A 26,289-nucleotide genomic window follows, 5' to 3' on the forward strand; every position below is an offset into this window, starting at 1 on the left:
AGCGATGCTCGGATGCTTACGGACCTGTTGACTTACGGCTCTCAAAATATACTAATCATCGCACCTCGTTATAATGATTTACGCACCTCTGGCTACAATGTCACGCACCAGAGTATGCATCATCATATGCAGACGATGAGTCACAATGACGGGGCTGATGATATGATGACTTAACTTCACACCAGAAGATGAAGGAACGATGACGTGTCGGTCCAGGACGGACCGAACATACGGGTTGATAATGGTCCATGTACTCTCTGGCCCTCCGTGTACAGGTGAACTGCGGGCTCCACCTGTCGTCCTGTGACGTCACACCGCCTTGCTTGTATTGTACAGTTGACGGACCTCCAGGGAGGGAGGGAGTAATGGCTGCCTCCAGTACTCTTTTACCTTGATTAATTTTGTCTCTCATAGTTACTCTCTCTGCCTCTGTTTATCTCTCTGTCCTATAGACACACACACACACACACACACACACACACACACACACACACACACACACACACACACACACACGGACACCTACAGGGGGGGTGGGGGAGAAGATAAAGAGTGACAGGCGCGTCACTACACGACAACCGGAAGTGAGGCGCGAGCCGTCATATCTTCTTATAATGCACGAGTTGTTCCCCCTCACCCTGTACCGGACCTCCCTCCCCTCACCCTGTACCGGACCTCCCTCCCCTCACCCTGTACCGGACCTCCCTCCCCTCACTCTTACTCTCACCCAAGCTTACTCTCCCGTTTCTAATATTCTCGAATAGCTTTCAGTTTAGCACTATCTGGTTCCTATAGTTTGTGAACCGTCCATCCATCTGTAAATTAGTTACCGGGAATTAAGCAACTGTTGCGGGCTGCATCACAACTGCAGCCCACAGCAGGAAGCGTGAAATATCGCGGTACTTTTATTTTCAATAAATTGCTGGAATATTTATGGTAGTATCTATGCTGTCAGTTCATTACAAAGACTGTCCTCTCCACGTGCTCCATTATTTTCATACTTAGTACTTTCTCCAGCACCTATTGCTGTGAATAATGCAAGAACACCTGTCAGTTAGCCTAGTCTATAATGCCTGCTGTCTGCCTCCTTTTCTGAAAATTGTGACTACAGTACTTTTACCTTTTCCAGATTTCCTGGAGGTTTACTGTCTCGAAAGTTTTATTAATAAACGTTGAATGCCTTCAGAGGGACACACAGGCAATGCTGACGCCTCGTGAGGCTAATCACTGTCAGTTTTAATAGTTATGGAGAACTGCCGTGCACGTGAGGCTTCTAGTTAGGTAACACAGCTTCATTTTTTGTTTACGTAGTAGTAATCTGAGAGGTAGATTACGGGTAGATAGAGGTAATCTGAGAGGTAGATTACGGGTAGATAGAGGTGATCTGAGAGGTAGATACTACTACTACAACGTAGTATCTGAGAGGACGAGCCAGCTGTCTACCTGCTCAAACCAGTCACAACTGTTACTTCCTGGTAGTTGTGGGAGATATGTTATGAATTAGCCTCTAGGTGTTAAGTGTGTTGTTTACCAGTTATTACTAAAATATTCCATAGTGACTTTATATTTCTGACTTCATGGTTGTTTCTGCAGGTTATAAACTATGTTCATTACTAAGGCAACATTGACGGCCAGGTGGTTATTGGTGCGTTAATGTTCAAACTTTATGTCGTAAAGTATTCATGGTGTTTATACAGGCGTCCAGGGCAATACGTGCATGTTACAGGCATCTGTCAAGGGCAGACAAGTCAGTAGACAATTGTCAGCCATGCAGCGCCCGGAGTGTGAGTCTCTCTCTCACATACACACTCACACACTCACCGGTCACGCACACTGGAGTAAAAAATTAGTCACGGTAAATTGTAGTTCGATCATTTGAGACAGGAGGAAACATGCTCCCTTGTGGTGCCCGGGTCGCCCCACATGTGTATACACCAGGGGTACGCCTCTAGGCATATATATATATATAATATATATATATATATATATAATATATATATATATATATTATATATATATATATATATATATATATATATATATATATATACATACACGTTTATTAAAGTAGAATGAAGCTTCATTCTACTTTGCTCTAATGAAGGCGAATTGGCCGAAAACGCGTTAATCATTCTCTATTTTTCATATGTGGTTTTTCCGTATATAAATAATATATTATATCCAAGTCATCTATGGCGTCACAGTATATCTAAGCTTAGATTTAAAATAAGTTTATAAAGAAAAACCAACACGGTTTTAAGGGGAAACTGTACATAGCAAACTTACTGAAATTCCATGACCAATGGACGAATACAATAGAAGCCAGAGAGAAGGGTGGAGCACAAGACAAGAGACTCGGCAATGTTTACAACAGCCTGACACTCTGAATGAGTAGATTGATCCACACTTGAGTGAAGCACTTGGCAAGGAGAGCCTTGTACCATAGTGTCGGGCAGAGTGGCACTCAGGCACCTGAGATATTAATGCGTTGCTGGCGACACTTGGGAGGCCGGGGCGGGGGGAGTGGAATATATCATGTTAATCTATGACGTCAGATATAAAAATTCGTATGTGTCCTTACTGGTGGAAATTTGTATATGTAGTAGGACACGTGAGTGTATACACGAAGCACAATAAGGTTAGGAAGGACAGTCCCCCCACAAACACACATTATAAGGGAGACTTTTTTTTTAACTTTTTAACAAACTTCTTAAAAAAACTTTTGGAACAGTTTCGAATAAAATGCTATTACACAGAAGAGCAAGGGGAAGATATGATTACCACAAAAAAATTTCAGGAGAATTGATACTATAGATAAGGACAATATTTAGCCCGGGTGGTACACGAACCCGGGGGAACTGGCCCAAATGAGCCAGAAACACTAAAAAGATTTTATTCAGTGTCAGAGTAGTTAACAAATGGAATGCGCTTGTCAGTGATGTGGTAGAGGCTGACTCTATACAGTTTCGAAAATAGATAATACATCATATAATGACGCTCTGTCATATGTGAGAGGACGGGTTGATCACCTAATTATAGGATCGACAGGAACCTGTATTCCAGCTGAGTGAGGGTCGAGAGGCGGGACCAAAGAGCCGAAGCGTAACTCCTTTAAGCCCAGTTACAAGACTACAAACTCGGAAAGCAGGCGCCAGCAGCCGGAAGAGGACTACAATGGGCGAGAGTATCTAACAGAAAGGATTCAGAAATTCACAGTGAGGGGGCGATAAGTCTAATTCCTATAGGATAACACGAGTTGTCTCTGGGGATTCCTACTATCCCTGATATAAGCTATTGATCTGATACCATCTCTGATATAAGCCATTATCTACCATGACGTAGATAAGGCTAAATCTATACAAAGTCTCGGAGAAAGGTATTTCAATAAGCAAAAGGATCGATTACCATTTTGATATAAGGGTAGCGACTGGAAGGCGGGGTCCTGGAGCTAATGTTCGTCCTATAAGAGCATATTCGGGTTTGGTTAGGTGTCGGGCTTAAAAGGCCTATCAACCAGAGTGGTATTATTAAGTATATTAGTGTTTATACAGTACATTGAGAAGCGCGGTAGAGTACACTTCGTGTGTCCTTGTTAACATATATACATACACTCACACACATACTAAGCAGCCCATAACTATTAAGAACTATATTACAAGTTTTATGTTCGCAATTTAACTTCTGTATGACTAAACTTATCCTGTAGTCAGTAAAGTAAGCAAGCGAGCAAGCAAGCAAGTAAGCTAGCAATAATGACTACATTTTCTATGATTAAATATAAATGACAGTGGGTCAGCAGTAAGGAAATATTTAATCTCAGTCAGCGACGAGCGCCGCCAACGGACAGGCAACCGACGCTCTTCTCCATCGGCTTCTAGTCAACAGCAGGCAGGTGGGAGAGGGAGGTTGATTAGGATAGTAAATATAAGTATAGTTAAGGGAACATTGCCCAAACGTCACTGTCTTTCCACGAGAATCGAACGTGGGATTTTTCAGTTGCGAATCGACTACGTCAATCATTGTGCTATGCACTCTGAGGACATATGTACTATAATTAAAGGTTAAAAAGGAATCGGTAATGTATTTGTCACAAATTGTACAAATGGAGGATTTTAAGAGAACAGTTCTTATTGGAATCGTGTAATGCTTCCTTGACAGAGTTAACTAGCAATAACTTGTTCTATCTTGAGATGATTTGGGGCATTTAGTGTCTCCGCGGCCTGGTCCTCGACCAGGCCCCCTTGTTTTACGAACAAGAACTGGTGAACATACCTGACGTTTGTGTTACCACACAAGAACTCTTGTAAGTATATAGTTTGTGTTGATTTGTTTAATAAATGTTGTGGCAGAAGGAGATGCAGGTGTGGGGAGCGTTGTGCTTGGGGACGCTGGTGGTGGTGTTGAACCCCGGCCTCTCCCTCAGACGCTGGAGGTTCTTCACGGCGCCAGGCATGACCTTCAACTCCAGCGACGCCTCCAACACCTTCAACGTCAGCTACCCATGTGAGTCACAGTGAGTTAATGAGTCAAAACACGAATGAGGTCTTGTAGACTGCTGACAAACGCTGTGGTAACGGTCATATCACACTGTCGGTCCGAATGTAGGTAAAATGTCGGCCAAATATGAACTTGAACTTAATATCTAAAGTAGTAAAAATGTGCATTTCCCTTTCCTTAGCTACTGCTAAAGATATTTAGCATACTGCATATGTAGCTTAAATATATTAATACAAAAATTCTTGATATAATTTTCCTGAGAAAGAGGGGGAGGAGGGTGAGAGGCAAGGCGAAGAATTGAGAGGAGGGATGTATGAAGAGAAGGAGAGAGAAGAGGATAGTGTAGAAGAAAGGTGAAGAGAGATGGAGATTGAAATAGAGAAAGACGAATGAAAGAGCAAGAGACTAGTTCCTTCTGTACAATACCCCAAAAAGAACCTCAGTTGGGGGTACCTGCAGAGCAGTCATTAGTAAAGGTGCCACACGTTTCTTCCCGACCACTGAACACGTGGTGGTGCAGGCGAGTGCAAGGCGTTGTGTCTCATCAACCAGACTTGCCTGGCCTGGACGGCGGAGATGAGGGCAGAAGCCTGGAGTTGTCTACACGCCACCAAAGGCCCCCTTCTCACCCCGTCCCTCACCAACAACTCCGCTGCTGTCTATGGCTTTACTGAAGGTAGGCTCAAACTTTACAAGGATCAGAAGGATTATTAAATACGTAAGTACTTAAGGAAATTCCTGTCTTAATCCTTCCTTCGTTGTCTGACACGGTCACATTGTTCATCACGTGTTAATTTCCTCGTGATTTACACACACACACACACACACACACACACACACACACACACATACACACATACACACACACACATACACACATATATATATATTATATTTGTCCCTGGGTAGTGGGTGCTACTTTCTAATGTCTTATACCTCCAAAGTATAGTATAATAATATAATAATAATAAATATTAATAATATAATATAGATATGTAATTAAGGCATAACTACTGTATCTAAATATCCCCGATAAACGTCTCTGATATAATTAGTTATGCGACAATGTTCAGTACAAGTAATACTCAACATGCCAAGTGTGAAGTGATTATCCTAAACCATTCGTGCCACAGCACCTACACCTTAGTGACACGTCATCAACACCTTATATAGTGAACAATTTCAAAATCTCATAAAATTTGCACCAGCAAAACTTTGTAAGCGGCAGTCACGAGCGATAATGACGGTGACACGAACTCCTTCCCGGTGTTAGTGCTGGACTAATATTATATATATATATATATATATATATATATATATATATATATATATATATATATATATATATATAAAATATATATATATATTTATATATATATTTTAATTGCAACTCAACAGGTTGAACACAGTAAGTCAGAAAAAAAAACATCATAGGTGAACTGATCAGTGCAGATCACATAAAAAAGCACTTGAACAGAAGTTTAACCAAATGTTCAAAATCGTTTCAGACTCGCTGACTGGCGTGATTAATGTGGTGCAAAAAGAGGACCAGCTTCACTACTTCGTGCCTAACATGAGGGTCACCACGACACAGGCAGGCCGGGGTAACTGCTCCAAGATCCCGGGCTTCAGGCTGGCTATGCTTAAGACGGAACAGCAGCAGAGTATCGGCAAGGCTCTGGCAGCACAAGCAGGCTCAGGTTCGTTAGATCATATTCCTGTGTGACATTTTTTATGTGTATTTTAGTCAATGCAATTAAGCTGGGAAGTTAACATGGACCTCTAATTAAGTCAAATGTAAATGTACTCTAAAATTGCCCATCGAATGCTGTCGGGTGTTGGGTAAAAGTCTCACGACTTTCAACATTTTTTTGTACAGTCAGTATGGATTAGTTGGTATAGTACTTGATAAGATGAGGTTCATGAAGCTATGGCTATCTGGGTTCGAATCCTTCAGGGGTAAGGAGTTTTCGGTTTCATATTGCCTTGTGGACCATTCAAGCTTCTTCGCATGTATATTATATATTATATAATATTATTATATATATATTAATTATTACTATGAGAGGTACCCGGCGGTGTCCGGGATAATCTGTCTCAACCCCCCCCCCACCCCACATTCCCCCTCTTCCAGGAAAAATGGGAGGGCCTTTGATAAGCCGCCGGCTTCCTGTCCTCATCCAGGCCACTAGAGAAATGGCGGCCCTCAGGCAGGTAAATTCAAGAATACAGAGATGGTTGAAGGTGACAGCCGCTCAAAAGGGACATGTAAAGGAATTGATAACATTAGTCTCTTTCAAGAAATTCCAAATGAAACTTGCCTTTTATACCACCACCTCAAACACACACACAACACACACACGCACACACAAACTGAGTCAGTGGAAACTGAGTGCCCAAATGAGCCACAGAGATATTAGAAAGAACTTTATAGTCAGAGTGGTTAACAGATGGAATGCATTAGGCAGTGATGTGGTGGAGGCTGACTCCATACACAGTTTCAAGTGTAGATATGATAGAGCCCAATAGGCTCAAGAATCTGTACACCTGTTGATTGATGGTGAGAGGCGGGACCAAAGAGCCAGAGCTCAACTCCCGGAAGCACAACTAGGTGAGTACACACACACACACACACACACACACACACACACACACACACACACACACACACACACACACACACACCAACGATACCACAGAACCACATAAAATAATATTACAATCTCACCAGAGCTGTCCTTACCGCAGCTCTGCGTATGGACATAGTGGTGATCGCCAACAAGACCTATTGGGGAGACGGGACGCCATATTCTGGACAAGTCATCGGGGTCGCCCTTACCAATATGACCTTGATTATCTCCAACTTAGGGATCACATCGTCCATGTTGTGGCCTGCTCCTTACTTCCTGTGTCAGGGAAATCATGTAGACCTCATCGAATGAAGCAGGAACGCAGACTTCAGCTCAGGGGCGAGAGTGTGCACAACCACAGCCCTTGATGTTACTATGGTAACCGTGTTAGTGATGCTGCACACCCATCTACACAAGGCACTTGAGGTCAGAATTATGACACGAGATAGATAGAGAGAGAGAGAGAGAGAGAGAGAGAGAGAGAGAGAGAGAGAGAGAGAGAGAGAGAGAGAGAGAGAGAGAGAGAGAGAGAGAGAGAGAGAGAGAAAGAGAGAGACAGACAGGCAGAAAACAGTGATTATATATACTATGTTTTGCGTTGCTATTAACAACAAGTCTTGTGGATAACAGTGACAGATAATAATTTCACTGCTTGTTAGTACACTGTTGTTTAACTACCAAGTAGTCAAATGTTCAGAACTTTCTCTCCAATCCTTAGATCAAACAGCGTGACGAAATCCCCACTTGGCTTCTTTATAATATGAAAATATCTTTCCATATCTTTTAACTTTGTTAACAGCCAATGGAAATCGTTTCATAAAAATCTGTTAACGAAATTTATTGATTAACTCAGTTTTTTTTAGCTGATTGTATTTATGTAATATCAGTATGAATTAAAAGTTGTATTATGTTGTATGCTGAAGCTTGATTACCCTTCCTCAGTATCAAACTACTCTGTATCTATTCTTACATATTCTTCCTGTACCTATTCTCAATAGGGAGGCCCCGTGGGGCACAATGTCCCACGGGGCCACTAACATGTTCCTTCCTCCCTGGGGGCAAGGAGTCCATGGGCTCTGTCCACAAGGACGGGCGTGTCCCCGAAGGCGTGTCCACAAGGACGGGCGTGTCCCCCGAGGGCGTGTCCACGAGGACGGGTGTGTCCCCCGAGGGCGTGTCCACAAGGACGGGCGTGTCCCCTGTGGGCGTGTCCCACGAGAACGGGTGTGTCCCCCGAGGGCGTGTCCACAAGGACGGGCGTGTCCCCTGTGGGCGTGTCAACGAGGACGGGCGTGTCCCCCGAGGGCGTGTCCACAGAGGACGGGCGTGTGTTGTACAGTATCGTCCTGGAGACTAAGAATGCATGACTCATGAGTCAAAACTTTACCGAGCACAAAAAGTTCTGAGCGTGAAGAAGTTTGTCCAAGACGTCAACATTGACCCAACACAACTCTCACACAACCGCCAAGTTTACTGCTAAGTATATCACACACGCTAAACTTGTCTACAAAGTTTGGAAAGAAGTTAATCACCAAGACTTTGACGTTCACAAGTCTGAAGTTGAGAATGAGAAACTAAACCACATGTCTGTAGCCATTATATTAATGGACATAATTGAAGCACATTATGGATGGCTTCTCTGAGTGAACTGTGAAAGGTTTAATGTGTGTGTGTGTGTACTCACCTATTTGTGCTTGTGGGGGTTGAGCTTTGGCTCTTTGGTCCCGCCTCTCAACTGTCAATGAACTGGTGTACAGGTTCCTGAGCCTACTGGGCTCTATCATATCTACATTTGAAACTGTGTATGGAGTCAGCCTCCACCACATCACTGCCTAATGCATTCCATCCGTTAACTACTCTGACACTGAAAAAGCTCTTTCTAACGTCCCTGTGGCTCATGTGGGTACTCAGTTTCCACCTGTGTCCCCTTGTTCACCTACCACCACATGTGTGTGTGTGTGTGTGTGTGTGTGTGTGTGTGTGTGTGTGTGTGTGTGTGTGTGTGTGTGTGTGTGTGTGTGTGTGTGTGTGTAATTACCTAAGTGTAGTTACAGGATAAGAGCTACGCTCGTGGTGTCCCGTCTTCCCAGTACTCTTTGTCATATAACGCTTTAAAACCACTCTACCACTACCGCTCAACCGTCTACCACTTCCTGAAATTTGTGTGTTCTGTATCTTTAAGAGGACAAGAGTCATTGCTTTTAATAACCGGCGGTTAGAAAGACAGTGTCCAAGAGCTAATGATCGATCCAGCAGGAGACACAAATAGGTGAGTACACACACAGGTAGATAACTACAGATTATTTAACGAGGGTTGTACTCGAACAAGGGGACACAGGTGGGAACTTAGTGCCCAAATGAGCCACAGAGACATTAGAAAAAACGGAGTAGTCGACAGATGGAATGCATTAGGCAGTGATGTGGTGGAGGCTGACTCCATACACAGTTTCAAATGTAGATATAATAGAGCTCAATAGGCTCAGGAGGCTGTACACAGTTGATTGCCAGTTGAAAGGCGGGGCTAAAGATCCGAAGCTCAACCCCCGCAAGCAGAATTTGTTGAATACAAATCGGTCGCCAATAACTCCAAACTCCAGACCCTTGAGAGAAAACGGAGAAAATTTTCTAAGGGATAAGTATAGAAAATTACTATAATAAAATAAAATTACTGAAATACTCGTCCCGTGGACGAGTATATCAGATCTACTGAAGGCGAGTATATCATACTCGGATGAGTATAATGAAGGCCATACTCATCCTGTGGATGCTGGTGAACCCTATAATACAAAAATTATTGATTATTAAATAAAATACATAAAAGACGTGATACAGTAGACCATACAAGGGAACAACAGCGCATATTACACGAGGCTACTAATATGCGGAGCGCTTCTGGCGTAACTTAACATAACTGAGCCATTTATAGGATTAATGAGGTAACAACTTAATACTAAACGAGTAGCATGCTAACATAATTTAAATGGCAGAGATTTAGCAAATGATTTACTATTTGTATTATCTAGAAACTGTAGTTACAGCAATTATACAGATATAATATTTAAAGTCCATACAAACAGGAGAACACAGGTTGATATAGGACGAGGATGTGTGGATAAAACTGGCCACATATTGACTATGAGGCATTTTTTTTTAGTTTATCCTTTAAGAAATCACACAGCAGACAGCAGACGACGCTACGATTTCGACGTCACCTCCCTCACCAAAATAGCTCCATTAAACTAGTCGAGAGAAGTACAGTTTTTAATCTCATTTGGGAGGTCATTCAAAAAGTTTCAGACCCTTGATTTGTATGATATTTCTGCTGTGGAATATCGCACTCTTGGAATTTTAAGTACATATTTGTTTCTCGTGCGGTGACTAGGGGTTGTTACAGCCCTCTAGGAAGATTTTTAAGGTCAGGATTAGTATTGTAGGTCAGGGTTTAATGGCTGAAAAGTGTAAAGTGTAAATCACTTTACACACACTTGAAAGTTCCTTCGTTCTTGCTCCGGACTCCAAGGTGCTGCAGGTCGACGAGGAGGTCATTGTCGTCAACAATGTCAGAAGTCACATGCAGGTCAACAAATCTACGGGAACTCATTTTTGTCAAGTGCTGCAGGTATCGTCAGGCATATTAATTAACGCATCGTTGGTCTCCGCTAATCAACTCGGTTAATTATCCGATCTCAGTTAATTAACGCATCATTTTCTGTCAAAGTTAATGATCACTCGAACCCCAACCCTGCAATGTTTCTTTTCTTCAGTCGTGGATCTTTATCATCCCAAATCCTCATCCTGACCCTTTCCAAGTGCTAAATAGTCGTTATGGCTTGGCACTTTTTCCTAATCATTCACCACACTTCTAAGTATACCTAAGCCTACCCTAAAGTGTTGCATACACCTGTACTTCACTGTTATATAGACATATATGCTGCAGTGCTATCTAAACCTACCATACACTGTTGTATAGCTTTATATTATAGTGCAATATATAAATATGAGGACATGCACTTCTCTCCAACAAACAACCAGTTTTGAGCGATATATCATTGTAAAGGAGAGAGAGAGAGAGAGAGAGAGAGAGAGGAGAGAGAGAGAGAGAGAGAGAGAGAGAGAGAGACAGAGACGGAGAGAGACAGAGACAGAGAGAGAGACAGAGACAGAGACAGAGAAAGAGAGAGAGAGAGAGAATGATAATTGTAGAGTGTGCTGGCGGCTGAGGATAGAGGCTGGTGAGGTTTCCTTAATTACCTTCACAAAGGCTTCCATTACCAGATGCACATTTTCCCGCCCTAACAAGGTTTCTAATTTTCCTTGTAGATAATAACAAAATTCTCGGAACATAAACACGATAGTTGAAGGGAAGTGTTTGTGTGTGCGTGTGTTTGTTCGTTCGTATGTATGTGACTTTGTTGGGAAAGGATCTGTAGCTCTTGGAACCCGCCTCTTAGCTATTTCTCATCTTATGTGATGTGGCATTAGCATGCGAGAGTTTTGTTACTTAAATCCGTGTGTGGAGTTTATCTCCCCCCCTCATGCAGTACCTCTGTCAGCCCATCTGGCAAGTTTCCTCAAGTAACTTGTATATCGTAATCATGTCCTCTCTGTTCATTAATTTTTCCAATATTTTATATGTTCAGCTCCTTCTCGTGGGGACTTTTTCATACTTTTTTGTTTGCATAATAAGGCGAGGCTCGCGTGCTGACGCTGTCAGCACTACTGCTGGAGTCGCATATATTGTGTATAATATCTTGGCGGATATACACTGACGGATATATACTCTTGATGTTTCTTAGTGTTATCTTCACCTTGGTGAGTCCAACTACTTGGATTGATCGGCACAGCGAAGCTCTCGCTTCCTGCAGGTCGGCATTCGATCCCCGACCGTCCAAGTGGTTGGGCACCATGCCTTTCCCCCCTTACCATCCCAAATCCTTATCCTGATTCCTTCCATGTGCTATATAGTCGTAACTTCTTGGTGCTTTCCCCTGATAGTTCCGTCCCTCTACCTTGGCGAGCAATGAGCACGGGGCTCACGTCCAGGTGAGCACCTGGTGCTGGCGCTCCTGAACGTGCAGAGCTCTCAGGGCTCTATAGCGTAGAGCTGGTGTACACTGATATCATTTGTTGTTTAGATTCAGCCACTCGGAACACTAGTTCCAGGCTGAACGGGTTGTGGTGAGCCCGGTGTGGAGTTAATGATATCATGATATACAACCATTTATACACACACTGTAGAAGGTAAATGTCCGCTCCCAGGATCATATCTTGTGACAAAGATGTTTTCCTTCGCTGAAGGTGCGCCAGACTCCTCCTGCCCCGCCGCCTGCAGCTGCTGCTGGTTTAAGGCCGCACAGCGACATGTGTGTCGTTACAAGCTCCTCGAGGAACAAGTCGTCGCTTACACGTTTCCTTTCATGTTTGCATTTGACGAATATTCCTGGATTAAACCCTAACAACCATTTCTCAACCCATCTCTTGTTTTGTCCTGATCCAACACGAGCTTTCTGCAACACTGCTGTTTTGACTCTTCCCAGCAGTGTTGCATCGCGGCGAACACTGAGAGGAAGGATCTGTTTCATTAGTCGTCGCTGAAAAAAATATGAGAAAGGTGGACGCCAGCAGTGATCCCTGCGGTACTCTGTTTACCCATTTTCTTTGTTCTTATCTCTCCACTCTCACCACTAGTCTATGTTTCCTGTCGGGTAGGCACTCTCTCGCCAGGTTCAGTATAATACTAGGTGTTCCAACTGGTGCAGCAGCAAGTTCCACCCGGCTCCACCCGTCAGGTGGGCTCCAGGAGCAGTAACAAGGAGCCCTGAGCGGGTACCCTTGAGAGCCCCGCCCTGAACCTAGGCAAGTTAACCATAGCTCTCGGGACATAGAAAACGCTGGTGAAAATAATGTTCCTTTCAACGCGAGAAAAGGGACAGGGGATTTATGTCAATAGTTTTACATTTAAATCCACGTTATATATTCATGGAGGTTCACGGGAGGTGCAACGTTGCAGGGATCAACATGCAGCCTGGTCTCAGGAGAGGGTCCTGGCGAGGTAGGGCGGTGAAGCTTACACAACACTGTGTCTGAGGAATGGTGTAAGATTGCTGGAAGATCACTTTCTTCAGTGTCTAGACCTGATATATTCGAAATTGCGTTTACAGCAGCTCTTGCTGGCTTTAAGACTAGATTTCACTTTCACAAGACATTAATTAGTTACAAATAATATTATATATATAAATATAAATATATATATTTATATACAAATTTAAATAAAACATATATGTGTATATACATAATAACTGGGATGGTAAGAGAAGAAAATATTAAAGTGTTCAGTTAGAATCCATAAGGTCTTCTCTGAATACTCCTCATTTTCTTCTCCGAGGCTATGGGTCCCCACATTTGCACCAGAGGTGGTACCCTCACAACTTTTATATACACACACACACACACACACACACACACACACACACACACACACAGCACATGTACCTAACAGCCGGAGCAACACTACTTGGCTTAGTATGCAAGGCTCGATTTATCTAACAACTAAACTGATTTTCGTTTTTTTTAAATACTTTCCATATTTATTATAATTAATATTATTACATATATTAAAAACATGAATCACTGTCTGTTAGAAAATAATTATGAAAAATATAATATTTAGGGAAATTCGGCTTGTTATGCAACTTGGCCAATTAGGTAAAGCAATATCTACAAGAGAGAATATCAGCTCGTCTGTTCACATTTAGAGGCCACACGGTTGGGGCCGCCACACCCAAACTGGCAGAGAGACTGGTCTGGGGTTTGGGATGAACATAGGGCCGGACGCGGGCCCTAGAATTCAACAGGAAACAGCATGCCAGGGGCCACATTAAGACCTCCACGACGATTTTTGGCACTACTCGCCAGCTACACAACTAAATGTTTTCAAAAGAAAATACTCGCAGGAAGGGGGGATGGGGTCCACTACCACTCACAGGAAAAGGATGGGGTCCTCTACCACTCACAGGAACGGGATGGGGTCCACTACCACTCACAGGAACGGGATGGGGTCCACTACCACTCACAAGAACGGGATGGGGTCCACTACCCCTCACAGGAACGGGATGGGGTCCTCTACCACTCACAGGAAGAAGACGGGGGTCCATCAACACCAACTCACCTCACACCCAACACACTTGAGGCGATAATTAGGACAAAAAGTGTGCACAAGGTGTCACTGAGGCTCATTAACCAACACAGTTTTTCACTCGGGATATCGACGCCGCGACAAGCGCCGAGTGATCCCTTCCACCGCTCCAACTGCGGCTATTTCTGCCGCTGGCGATGGCCGCAGCTGCGGGACTGCGGCCCGTGACTGGTAGAGGGCCGCACAAATTTGTTTTTCACACGCTTTTTTCCGAACGCTCCAAGGCCTGCCTGTTAAGGACCACCCAATCCCAGTACACTGTTCATGACTTGAACGGCCGAAATGAATGAACATTGGTCACCTGGCTGCGGCCCGCCGTTAACTAAGGCCAGGTGATCACAAGTTGTGGACTGGTCTCTCCATATTTGTTCATAACTGAACAAAACTTGACACGTTGAAGGGATAACGTCACTCTACGTGTGTTCTACCGTGTGGGTAGACGCGTAGTGTTCCGATCTAACAGTGACTGTTGATGTGGGACTCTTGCCAGCTGTTTATTATAGAGTTCTCTGAATATTAGAGCAATTTGAATAGCTATAGAGAACATCTTATGAACGCCCGTCAGCAGAGAATTAGACAATAACACGGATGAAAACTACCATTCTAACCCCAGACATGTGATAAAACTACTTCCAGGTCCATTGTGGATCCTTTTCAAGTTATTTACCCGAGGGCCACTATCTCACAAGTGGCCTCCACCAGGACAAGAAGCCGGCGGCTTGTCAAAGATATTTGTCCTGATGATTTGAACATTATAACGCCAAACTGGTCAAGGGTGTTCTCTCTGGGGGAGAGGTTGTAGGCCTAACTATGTAGCCTACGGTGCCAGCGAGTGAATTAGAGAAATGTTGCACATGTGTGGGCCTTTGAGGGAATGAGCGGAATGTATGTGTGGCTTACTGAGCGGGAAATTGTGAAGCTTGAGCATTGAACACTTTATTATCTATAAACTAATTATTTCATTTTAAAGTAACTGGCAAGTTATATCATGTCAGAGAGTGTGTGTCATGATAACCCTATTGAGGGTTATAAAGGCCCATCAATCTCTGGAGGGTTATCAAGACCCATCAATAACTCACTGACCAACGAGCAAGAATACTACAATCCTAAACATAATTCAGAAGTAAACTGAACTCAGTGTACCCCTCCACTACCCCGAGAGGTACAGGAAGAAGGCTTCACTGTACGCGTTGCTACAACCGTCCCTCCTCCGCCTGAGTATTTATTAGTCTACCCTCACCTGTTTTCCCGCCATTAAAATGGCTGGGTGACTGCGATAAACAGTCGACAAAGTTACTCGCTACCCATAAAGCAGCAGTAAATTTTAAGAGCTATCTTAAAATTTCATTTCTTACGAAGATGGATATCTACAGCGAAAGGTGTACCCTACACTTCTCGGTGTACATACACAGAAAGTTTACTCGAGTCCTGGACTATATTACGGACAAAAGTATACTTTCTGGCCGGTCTGTAGAGTATAGAGGTGGCTTTAAGACTCCTTCAGAGGTTGACCGACTTTAAGGCCAGCACCAAATGAAGTATGGAGCACAATGCTCACACGGGTGTATAGAGCACAATGCTCACACAGGTGTATAGAGCACAGTACTCACACAGGTGTATAGAGCACAGTGCTCACACAGGTGTATAGAGCACAGTGCTCACACAGGTGTATAGAGAAGCGATAAGGTTTAATACGAATATTCTTTTTACTTTCTTTTAGGCTAGGGATGCCCACGATCTTAAGGCCCACAGAGCCTTTGGATTTTAGGGGCTTTAAGAGTCTTATATAAGTGTCTTATATCTCCCTCCTCTCCTCCCCCGTCCCCTCTCTCTCTCTCTCTCTCTCTCTCTGGCAGAACATGGAGAGAGAGAAAACTGAAATACTGACCAAAAACTGCCGAAAAATTAAACTATGATTTCAGAATTGTCGTTGTCACGTGCAAGATTTGTGACCAATATGTGGGTGGTGGCGCGGGTGTTCTTTTAGGTGGACCCGGGTGGACCTGGGTGAGGTAGGGATGGAGATGGACCCATAGAATCCTTCAAATTTACGTCTTTTCGCTGCTAAGGGAAACTACGTGAAGAAATACTGTAAAAAACAAAAAACAAAATCAAATATTTTGTTCTCGAAATGTTTAGATTGTAGCCGGTGGACAGTGCCAAACTTGTCAGGGGGTTCAGTAGGTGACCGTGTCACGCTGTTCTTTCTCGAATTTCGCCGTTCCCGATGCAGCCGCACTGGGCACGTACCCAGTAGTAATCACAGTGCAAAGTTAGGTGAGGCTATCCCCCAAGCGTCTGGCCTCCGCCCTCGGACATTCAGACATTCTATTTTATAGTTTTATAGAAATAAACAAGAAATATATAGTTATATAATGGTCTGAGTTCTTCCCGGAAATAAAGATATCGTTAGTGAGTGTAGAGAGAGAAGCCTTGAGGCTGCCAGAGTGCTGGGTACGTCTACGTCAGCCCCTTGAAACACACCTCGAGATACCTGCCCCTTTGATCTTCTTTCTTGCTGGTAAGACTCATTAAATCAACCATATCCAAGAACACAAACAGATGCGGAGAGTTATGTCTGCTTGTGGAGCTGCGTGTGACCTCGCCAGGAAACACTGCCGCTCATAATATCTAATTTGTTAGTTGCTTAAAAGTAATATTTAATAAATTCTTTCCTTTAACATTGTTTTTCTGATAATAGTAAATTCAGGTATTAGTTCTTGAATAAAACCAGATATATTACTGACAATCATATTATATTTAAGTCTAATAGAAGGATTATAAAAGTACATAGTTTACTTGGTTCTGTAAATGAATCAAATGGTTTCGTAATTTGGATATTAGGTGATGAAAGCAGCCCGACACCACTGATTGAAACTACTTAACTATAGTTTCTAATTGTTGACTGAAACTCTGTAATTATGATGTTTTGGTCGCTTACTTTAATATGAAATGTGTCTCCCGAGAATAGAGTATTTCCACCTAACATCTGGCTTGCTGGTCACAAACACTGTACATATATTTTGTAATGATTTTGTGTTAATATAATTGTATTTATAAACTTAAAGAAAAAAACGTTACACTTTATTTAATATATTCACTGTTGAAAATAGTACAAGTTTCAACAGGATAACATTGATTCTGTCTCCAAACTCTCACGGAACGCCAGAAACTGGCTCGCGGAACCCCGGTTATTGTTGTTGTTTAAAATTCGCTACTTGGAACAAAAAGTTCAAAGTAGCACGGGCTATGGTGAGCCCGTAGTGGAACCCCGATGTTCCACGCAACTCTGATAGGGGGGTACTGCTCTAGGTCAACTGCTTACCCTCCAGAATAAGCAACCCACAAGATTTACCCAATTCCCGGGTACCTATTTACTGCTAGGTGAACAGGAGCACCAGGTAAAATGAAACAGCCCAAAGAAAATTCCTATCCTATAACCACTAAACACTCAGGCAAGCAATAGTCTACAATTTCCCATAATATCAGTTACCCCTACAACTGATTAATATATAATAACACTACTCAAGCTGTCTTTTAAAATGTTAAAATTAATAGTCTTGAACGTATCGCCTCTCAGAACATCAGAATGTTCTTCACAAACGAGTGATATCAGTATACCTTAAGGGTAATCACCCATCCAGTTAGGAACACTGGTTCTCACAGTCTCGCGTTCATCACTAAACACTTACCTCTGCTGGGCCTGTATTATAGTATTCTCTCACATGAAGGATGGTTGTCGTTCATGGCAGTGTTGGATGAATGCGGGGCGGAGGAGATCACTGAGTCGGTACCAGGAGCCACAGTCCACTAGTTCCACAATTATAATTGTACTGCTATCACCAAGAGATGCCTTGTTGACAAGCAGATCAGGTCCTATAATATATTGAACCCCTGTGACATGAGCACTGTATACAAATTTATAATAATTCCTGAATCTTCTGAGTATATAAAAGCTTTAATTTATTGCATTTAAGAATTATGTACAAAGTCTATATAAAAAATTGCATTTATACGATGTATTTATCTCATTGCATGTCTCACAAACTTAAATTTTATGATTTATATATATATCTTAAGTCAAATTAACCGCTTTTACACACCTGGTATAAACGCCTGCGTCACATTAGATAACACAGTCTCAACACACCTGGGCTCAATGCTTGCGTCACACCAGACTATTAACGCCGCTGGCGTACGCTCTCAGACCCCACAAAACACACCCAAGCCTACACAACAGGAAGCTGCACAGATTTACTGCCATCGCTAGTGCCAAGGTGGAGAGGCCAAGGACGGAGCTGATGTAGTGCCACCTTGTCTCCGTCTATACGCCGTGAAGGTGGATGTAGTGCCACAGTGCCTCCTCTACACGTCGTCGTCGTCGTCGTCTACACGTCGTGACGCAGCTCCTCGGAACGTCACTAGGTTGAAACCTTCACCTACCGTTCCCACCTCGGGGTTTCACACGTCTCAGGTGCTTATGTGGAATACAAGCTACTGTATTTTGATGTATATAAATCCTTTTGTATTGCACAGTATTATGATTGTGTGAAGCACTGTAAGTTGCGTGTATTTATACAACATATTGTGCAATATTTTAAATAATCATATTGTGCAATATTTTAAATAATCATATTGTGCAATATTTTAAATAATCATATTGTGCAATATTTTAAATAATCATATTGTGCAATATTTTAAATAATCATATTGTGCAATATTTTAAATAATCATATTGTTGCATATTTTTATATTACGAAACACTTGCCTGTGTCTGGTGTAATTACCCATACGTAACACCTGGCTTTATGGTGTCATTACCCAACACCTGACTATGCTTCTGGAGTCAGCTTCAAATTTGCACCAAACATAATTTTAAAATACAAACAAATATTTCTAAATTACTTTTCCTAGTTATGTATTGAAAAAAATCTTTACATAAAATTATCGAATAATTCACATGTCCGCATTATTAGTCATTATAAAGAACAACAAAGATATAATTTACAAAAATTCCTTTGAGAGTACAAATGTAATCCAATATTTACCGAGGCGCTACTGTTCAGAGAGACTCAAGCCTCTCCCATCTCTCTTTAGAGTGATTTAGATCAGGAGAAATTCAATGAGACTAGTTACACCTACGAACGGTCAAGTTTAAGTAGTGGTTGGCTGTCAACGCTCTCCTGACTAAGGCTTCTGTTGGTGATCACTCGACTGAACATTCCTCCTTTGATTAATTTATGAGTTTGGAACCATTAGCTAACAGGCCACCTGGAAATTATTATGCGATAAATCAAATTATCTGCGTTTGCCAATTGCAACAGAAAGTTCAATTCGATTCTACGAGTGAACATAAAATAGATGTAATATTCTAATTTAATATTCTTTCCTGCGCGAAACGCTTTACGTAATAGTGACTTTAGGCATTATATGTACTAGCTCAATCTATAAATCCATCAATTTATGTAAAATCTCTTGTATGTATGTACCTTACCTGAATAAACATTTTATTTTATTTTATTTTAATACAAGTTTTCTTAAAGTTTGAAGTGGACAGTTTAACATCAGTTTTCTTGGCTGTCAGCCACAACAGTCAGCAATACGACCTGTGTAACTGAGAGACAGCTTGGTAGCGAGGGTGAGTGATGTCAGAGTCGTTCACTGCGACCCACACCACAAACTGCCCTGAGAGTCACACTAAGACCAAGATAACAGTGAGGCCAAGTGAACCACCCGAGCGGATAACATTTACACCTCAAAATATCTTCTCCTTAACACTCATGGAGCCTAAAAACCTCTTAGAGCTTTTGGAAGGCTTATCGGGCAGGAGAAAAAACAAAAAGTGGTGACGAGATAAAGATTTTATTTAGAAAGTGGCCTTTAAAAAGCTTTTCTTGTGTTTCGAAGAAGCACATCAGTTTCCATTCAGGTGTCCTGTAAGTTAATAAATCGTCGGTAAACTCTCGGAGCCGCCATCATTGTGTTTAGACTAGTGAGAGAACTTTGTGAAGGAATCGCCATGCATGGCCCGCGAGAGATGTTAGGCTCCTGCTTACAGTCTCACACTTGTAGAGTGTCAGTACTCTCACTACTGCGCCCCACAACCCTTCCGTTGTGTCCCGCGCTACTCAAGGCCTCAGAACGCTACAACAGAAGCCTGCAGGTGGTGATATATTGGCACAGTCATACGGCCGACTGTTTTCAGCTTTTATTACCCTATACAGTGATTCACGGCCCTGAAGCCTCTCCTTCAGAGATCAAGGGTGGTAAGCAGTTCAGCGCCTCTGTCCTAAGCTGTCTCACTCTTATTTTCATTCATTCTCTCATACATAGACTCTTAGTCATTCATTCGCTCTCTTCCCCCCCCCCATCCCCCCCTCACGTCGAAAAATGCTGAGGTGAACCATTTTCTGTGATTGTACTGTTGGCCTGTCTACTTTTCAAGGAATTTATGCCCACCATTTCGGGTTCCGTATCTGGCGCCTTCTGTCGAGGAAGTACTTCAGCAGCTCAGCTCAAAATACAAGTGTGTGTGTGTGTGTGTGTGTGTGTGTGTGTGTGTGTGTGTGTGTGTGTGTGTGTGTGTGTGTGTGTGTGTGTGTGTGTGTGTGTGTGTGTGTGCGTGTGTGTGTGTTGTTTCCTACATATTCTCTCACACTAGCAAGATTTTCTTTGAAACTCATGCGCTCGCTCACGCACGCACGAGGGAACAGATGTCTTACAGACAAAACCACAGCGGGAATCAGAGTTGAAGACAGAACAGGACAACTGTAAACAATGAAGAGAAGGCAGTGAGACACAGCCACAGACTGTGACCAGACAAGAAGCGTCTGAAAGCATTAAGCACAACAAGGACAGTCTGACCAGACCTGATATCGTCTTGGATGCTAAAGAGGTTCAAATGTTAAAAGAAAGTTAGGTAATTATCAGGATAAAGCACTAAGCCATTACCACTATATAGCACTTGGAAGGGACACGAGGGTAAAGACTTAGGAAAGGAATGGTGCACAGCCACTTGGACGGTCGGGTATTGAGCACTGTCATGCAAGAAGCGAGACCGCTTTACAGTCTCGTCCAAGTGCTTGGGCATGGTTCAAGAGGTACTTAACACCATACTAAACAACTATGGAGAATGGGAGGCTGCCGGGTGCCTGAAAATTGATGTTTAGACTAATCAAAACGTGAGACAAAAAGTGGGGTCTAAACTGTGGTCATTTCTTGTACTTAATTTCCATTTGTGTGTACTTGATGGTGTCTGATCTCTGGCACACGTGAGGCAAGGGAAAGTTGCCGTGTCAGAGGTGATAAAGGTCTTGTTAAGTGATCTCTGAACTACTCCATTGGTGAAGGTCTCCGAGCTCTGAACTTCTCTACAGCTCTGAACTTTGTCTACAGTAATTGTTGTATTTCTGCTTTGTTAAAGCCACTGTTACGTTACAGCCACTCACTGGTTCGCTACAGCAAGTCTTGCTATTGCAGTTATCTTGAGGTTATCTTGAGATGATTTCCGGGCTTTTTTTTTTTTTTTTTTAGTGTCCCCGCGGCCCGGTCCTCGACCAGGCCTCCACCCCCAGGAAGCAGCCCGTGACAGCTGACTAACACCCAGATACCTATTTTACTGCTAGGTAACAGGGGCATAGGGTGAAAGAAACTCTGCCCATTGTTTTTCGCCGGCGCCTGGGATCGAACCCAGGACCACAGGATCACAAGTCCAGCGTGCTGTCCGCTCGGCCGACCGCCTTCCCTTCCAGCTTTTAACATTTCCGAGTAACGTTCAGTCGACGTCGGATGAACGTCATTAACGTTTATTAAACTTTGATTCAAGGTTACATGAACGTGTAGGTCCGAGGAAGGGGGGTGTCGAGGCGTCAGTATCTACACTGTGCGAGACATCACAGATCTCTAGCGCACGCGCGTGGGTGCCGGCCCTGTTCCTCAACACCCTGCAAGATGTCCTTCAAGACCACCAACTTCTACTTAACCCCCGTCTTTGTTCTGTATGGCGGGAGGGAGAGACATTATGAAGCAGCTCCGGGAGGTTTATGAGAGACCAGGTGGAAGGCTTCCCACCCTCCTACTGGAGGTAGGCAGGGTGAGGTAGGGAGGGAGAGGTAGGGAGGGTGAGGGAAGGCAGGATAAGGAGGGGGAAGTGTGAGGGTAAGTTATGAGGAGAGACATACGCCCCTGTCCGCCTTACATCTTCCTCACAGTGAGTAATGTGCTAAGAATGAGGCCTTAATGTGGATGTAGTGGGGAGAAGCAGAGAGAAAATGTCTTTGGTGAAGTGCAAGGGAGAAGGGAGGTCGTATGTTAAGGTAACTGTGAGGTAACATAGGTGTGAGGTAAGATAGGTGCGAGGCAGGGTATCTGCAAGGTAGGGTATCTGGTTATATTTCAGGTTAGTATTAAAATATCATACACGACTCCTCTCGCAAATAGTACTCGCGATGCATCTGTTGAGGAAGTATATGTATATATATATATATAATATATATATATATATAAATATATATATATATATATATATATATATATATATATATATAATATATATATAATATATAAGGGGGTACCACCACTGGTGTAATTATAGGGACCCACAGCCTCAGAGAAGGGAACACAGAGCACTCAGGGAAAAACTTGACATTTAACTCTGAATACGAAAGAGTGTTCACTTCTCCTACCACCCCCTTTTTTTTTTTATTATGATGTACACTTTATTATGCAAGGTTATACAGTTACATATCTGATTTTATACAAAAAATGAACATTAAGAGGACACAAGAAAAAGTTCGCTTCCTAGAGGCTGTAGATTTCCTCGAACTCCTCCGACGCCGGGCAGGAACCGAGGATGCAGCGGGCATTTCCCCTCTGGATCGCGACACTGAGGCGCTGAAAGAGAAAACTTGCTGCTCTAGGGTCTCTTGTGGTGTCAATGAGCTTGGAACCAAGATCCTTAAGAAACCTTCTTGCACTCTCACCCCATGGGCCTAGGGTCTCAGACCCTATTGGAACGAAATTGTACCTTTGATCTAATTGCCTGTACTTGACTGACTTTTGTTTTTCTCTGTGTGTCGCTGCGGCTCCTGCCGTGCCGGCAGAGAGGGTGATGTATGTCGTTGCCAGGGTGGATACGCAAGTATAGTCCCATGCTAACTGCCTGCCACCCTTCCACGGACGCAGTGTGATTCCGTCTGGTCGGCCGGCAAAGCTAACAGAGTCACGGTTCAGTAGGTTGCGGGGCTCTCTCTCCGCTGGACACTGAGCAGAGGCAAGGCTTCTTTTAATGATGTCGTTGACTTCGTCGTGTCTAGTGTGCCAACCACCCGATTTTCCACAGTGCAGGCCATGCAATCCATATTCGTCAGCATCTGCCTCGCCGCAAATACACCTGTGAACAGTGTGGATAGGGGCAGCAAGGCGGAGAGCGACTGCAATACGGAGCTCCTGCGGATCAAGACGTGTGCCTGTCGCAGACATAGGGACTGCCAGAAGGAAGTCCCCTGCATGGGGAGCCTGCACAGCTGTGAGGCGTGCACGATCACTGGGGGTTGTTGCTGCCTCCAGCAAAGCTGTGGCTTCTTTGTCTACAATGGGGCTGTCCCAACTGGATTGTTTCTTGGCTTTCGGCATGGCTGGTCTGAGTGCTGGGTCTGTCATGGCACCCCATTTCGTGTCACATTCCGTGTAGTGGGGGTCCTGTATCCCCGCTACATCACTCAGGGTGTCAGGTAGAATTTCCTTAACCAGGTCATCTGATGCTGAGGAGGAAGACAGGAAGGCTGGGACTGCAATTTGGGTGGCGGTGCGGACACCCAAGCCACCGAGCCTGACAGGAAGAGTGGCTTGTTTCCACTGGCATTCGTTGAGAGAGAGGTTAACAACTTTTTCCAGCATGGTCTTCAGTAGGAGGTCATACTCGTCAAGCTTTGGGTTGTTGTAAGATGGGGCGCACCTCAGAAAGTAGGTTAGCCTCGGAAGGGATAGGCATTTGGTGAGGAGATAAAAAGCTAGGAGATAATATATAGAAAATATATAGAAAAGATATATAGATATATAAAAGATATAAAGATATATAAAAGATATATATATAGAAATATATAGAAAAGCGAGGAGATAATATATAATATATATATATATATATATATATATATATATATATATATATATATATATATATATATATATATATGCAGCTTGTCCCCCCCCCCTAAGCTTGTCCTCAGCTCCTCAGCTGGTCCCCCTAACATCACACCACCAGCGGAGCGCCGTGACGGCGGCCGCCCACACAAGTCTCTGGTGCCACACACACTCACACTCACACACACACACTTACGAGGCTCGCGTTACCGCTCTCGTAAATCTCTGGAGCTCGTTTAGACAACTCGTTGGGGGACCAGAACATTGTCTTCAACAAGTTAAGGGCCTTGTTAATGAACCGTTACCGAGACGCAGATGTAGAAACAAGATCAGCTTTAGCTTGCAATAATAATTAATTAGTACAATACTCTCATTGCAATATCGAGTGAAGCAAGAGACTTAAGCAGCGACAGTTAAAAGATCAAACAGAAATCCGTTTTTTTACTCTCGTGTGGTTCCCAGACCACAGAGCACCACACGTGCACCATAGAACACCACAGAGCACCACACGTACACCACAGAGCACCACACGTACACCACACGTGTACCACAGAGCACCACACGTACACCACAGAGCACCACACGTACACCACACATACACCACAGAGCACCACACGTGCACCACACGTGCACCAGTGACCAGAGGGAGCACACTTGGCCCCCCCCACAAGAGAGGGGACCCCCCCACCACAGCGACCCAGGCAAGACGCCAGATGGCCTGAGAGGACGAGGACACTTAATGGATCTCTGACCCTCGACACAACGCTGCCGTAGACCTCTGGCAGTGTTCCTGTGGTAGAGTATACCACTGGCAGTGTACCCCTGGTAGAGTATACCCCTGGCAGTGTACCCCTGGTAGAGTATACCCCTGGCAGAGTATACTGGCAGTGCACGCCTGGCAGGGTAGACCCCTGGCAGGGTAGACCCCTGGCAGGGTAGACCACTGGCAGGGTAGACCCCTGGCAGGGTAGACCCCTGGCAGGGTAGACCCCTGGCAGGGTAGACCCCTGGCAGGGTAGACCCCTGGCAGAGAAGACCCCTGGCAGGGTAGACCCCTGGCAGTGTACCCCTGGTAGAGTATACCCCTGACAGTGTACCCCTGGTAGAATATACCCCTGGTAGAGTATACTGGCAGAGTGCACGCCTGGTAGGTAGACCCCTGGCAGGGTAGACCCCTGGCAGGGTAGACCCCTGGCAGGGTAGACCCCTGGCAGGGTAGACCCCTGGCAGGGTAGACCCCTGGCAGGGTAGACCCCTGGCAGGGTAGACCCCTGGCAGGGTAGACCCCTGGCAGGGTAGACCCCTGGCAGGGGTGTTAGGCATCCACCGAAAAACAACTGAAACCAGACGCTGAAATTAGTGAAGGAACAAAGTGATTTGTGGTGTGAGCAGTGACAGGGGAGTGACGGGGGAGAGTGAGGGAGACGGACGGTGGGACAGAGGGGGGAGGGACATCACCCACGATGGGAACCAGGCAAAAGTTATGACCTACTCCCTCCCACGCGTCGCCGGCGATTTGGGCCGGGTTAGAACCCTGGACAAGGAGCATCAACTTGGGCACCATTTCTTAAAAGCTCGTTGATCTTCACCCCCAGCAGTAATTGGGCCACAGGGTTGTAAACAGGTTGGCGAGTCATGTTCCAGGGAATAACCAATAGGCTTAACGTGAGCTATGGGAAGTCAGAAGTTGACTTCTGTACAAACCTCACCATACCCTTCTTCACTATACCCTTTCCCCTCACCATAGCTCCCCTCTCTCTCTCACCATAACCCCACTCACCATCCCCTCTCCCCATGTGGTGGCCTTTGAGAGGCAGTGGACCAGGA

At 44.1% G+C, this 26,289-nt stretch overlaps 1 protein-coding gene across 4 annotated transcripts; it reads left to right on the plus strand.

Annotated features, from left to right (window-relative positions):
• The first annotated feature begins 2,231 nt into the window (after positions 1-2,231).
• On the plus strand, positions 2,232-8,042 carry LOC123760365 (uncharacterized). Of its 4 annotated transcripts, none has more exons than XM_069338263.1 (5): positions 2,232-3,892; positions 4,353-4,503; positions 5,018-5,173; positions 6,006-6,197; positions 7,246-8,042. In XM_069338263.1, exons 2-5 carry the CDS (start codon positions 4,356-4,358, stop codon positions 7,437-7,439), a joined length of 690 nt encoding a protein of 229 aa, XP_069194364.1. In that variant the 5' UTR covers positions 2,232-3,892; positions 4,353-4,355; the 3' UTR covers positions 7,440-8,042. The 4 variants fall into 4 exon arrangements, with proteins under 4 accessions (XP_069194364.1, XP_069194362.1, XP_069194363.1 ...); XM_069338261.1 differs by having other exon boundaries at positions 2,233-3,892; positions 4,350-4,503; XM_069338262.1 differs by having other exon boundaries at positions 2,233-3,888; positions 4,350-4,503.
• Positions 8,043-26,289: the final 18,247 nt, after the last annotated feature.

The sequence above is a fragment of the Procambarus clarkii genome, chromosome 39, assembly GCF_040958095.1.
Source record: "Procambarus clarkii isolate CNS0578487 chromosome 39, FALCON_Pclarkii_2.0, whole genome shotgun sequence".
Lineage (NCBI taxonomy): Eukaryota > Metazoa > Arthropoda > Malacostraca > Decapoda > Cambaridae > Procambarus > Procambarus clarkii.

What these genes read in the sequence shown, in the direction of transcription:
- LOC123760365 (XM_045746008.2), top strand. Translation starts at nt 4,338, where the DNA reads ATGTTGTGGCAGAAGGAGATGCAGGTGTGGGGAGCGTTGTGCTTGGGG. An exon ending in CTTCAACGTCAGCTACCCAT is followed by an intron (nt 4,504 to 5,017) that starts GTGAGTCACAGT and finishes GTGGTGGTGCAG; the next exon opens with GCGAGTGCAAGGCGTTGTGT. An exon ending in GGCAGCACAAGCAGGCTCAG is followed by an intron (nt 6,198 to 7,245) that starts GTTCGTTAGATC and finishes TCCTTACCGCAG; the next exon opens with CTCTGCGTATGGACATAGTG.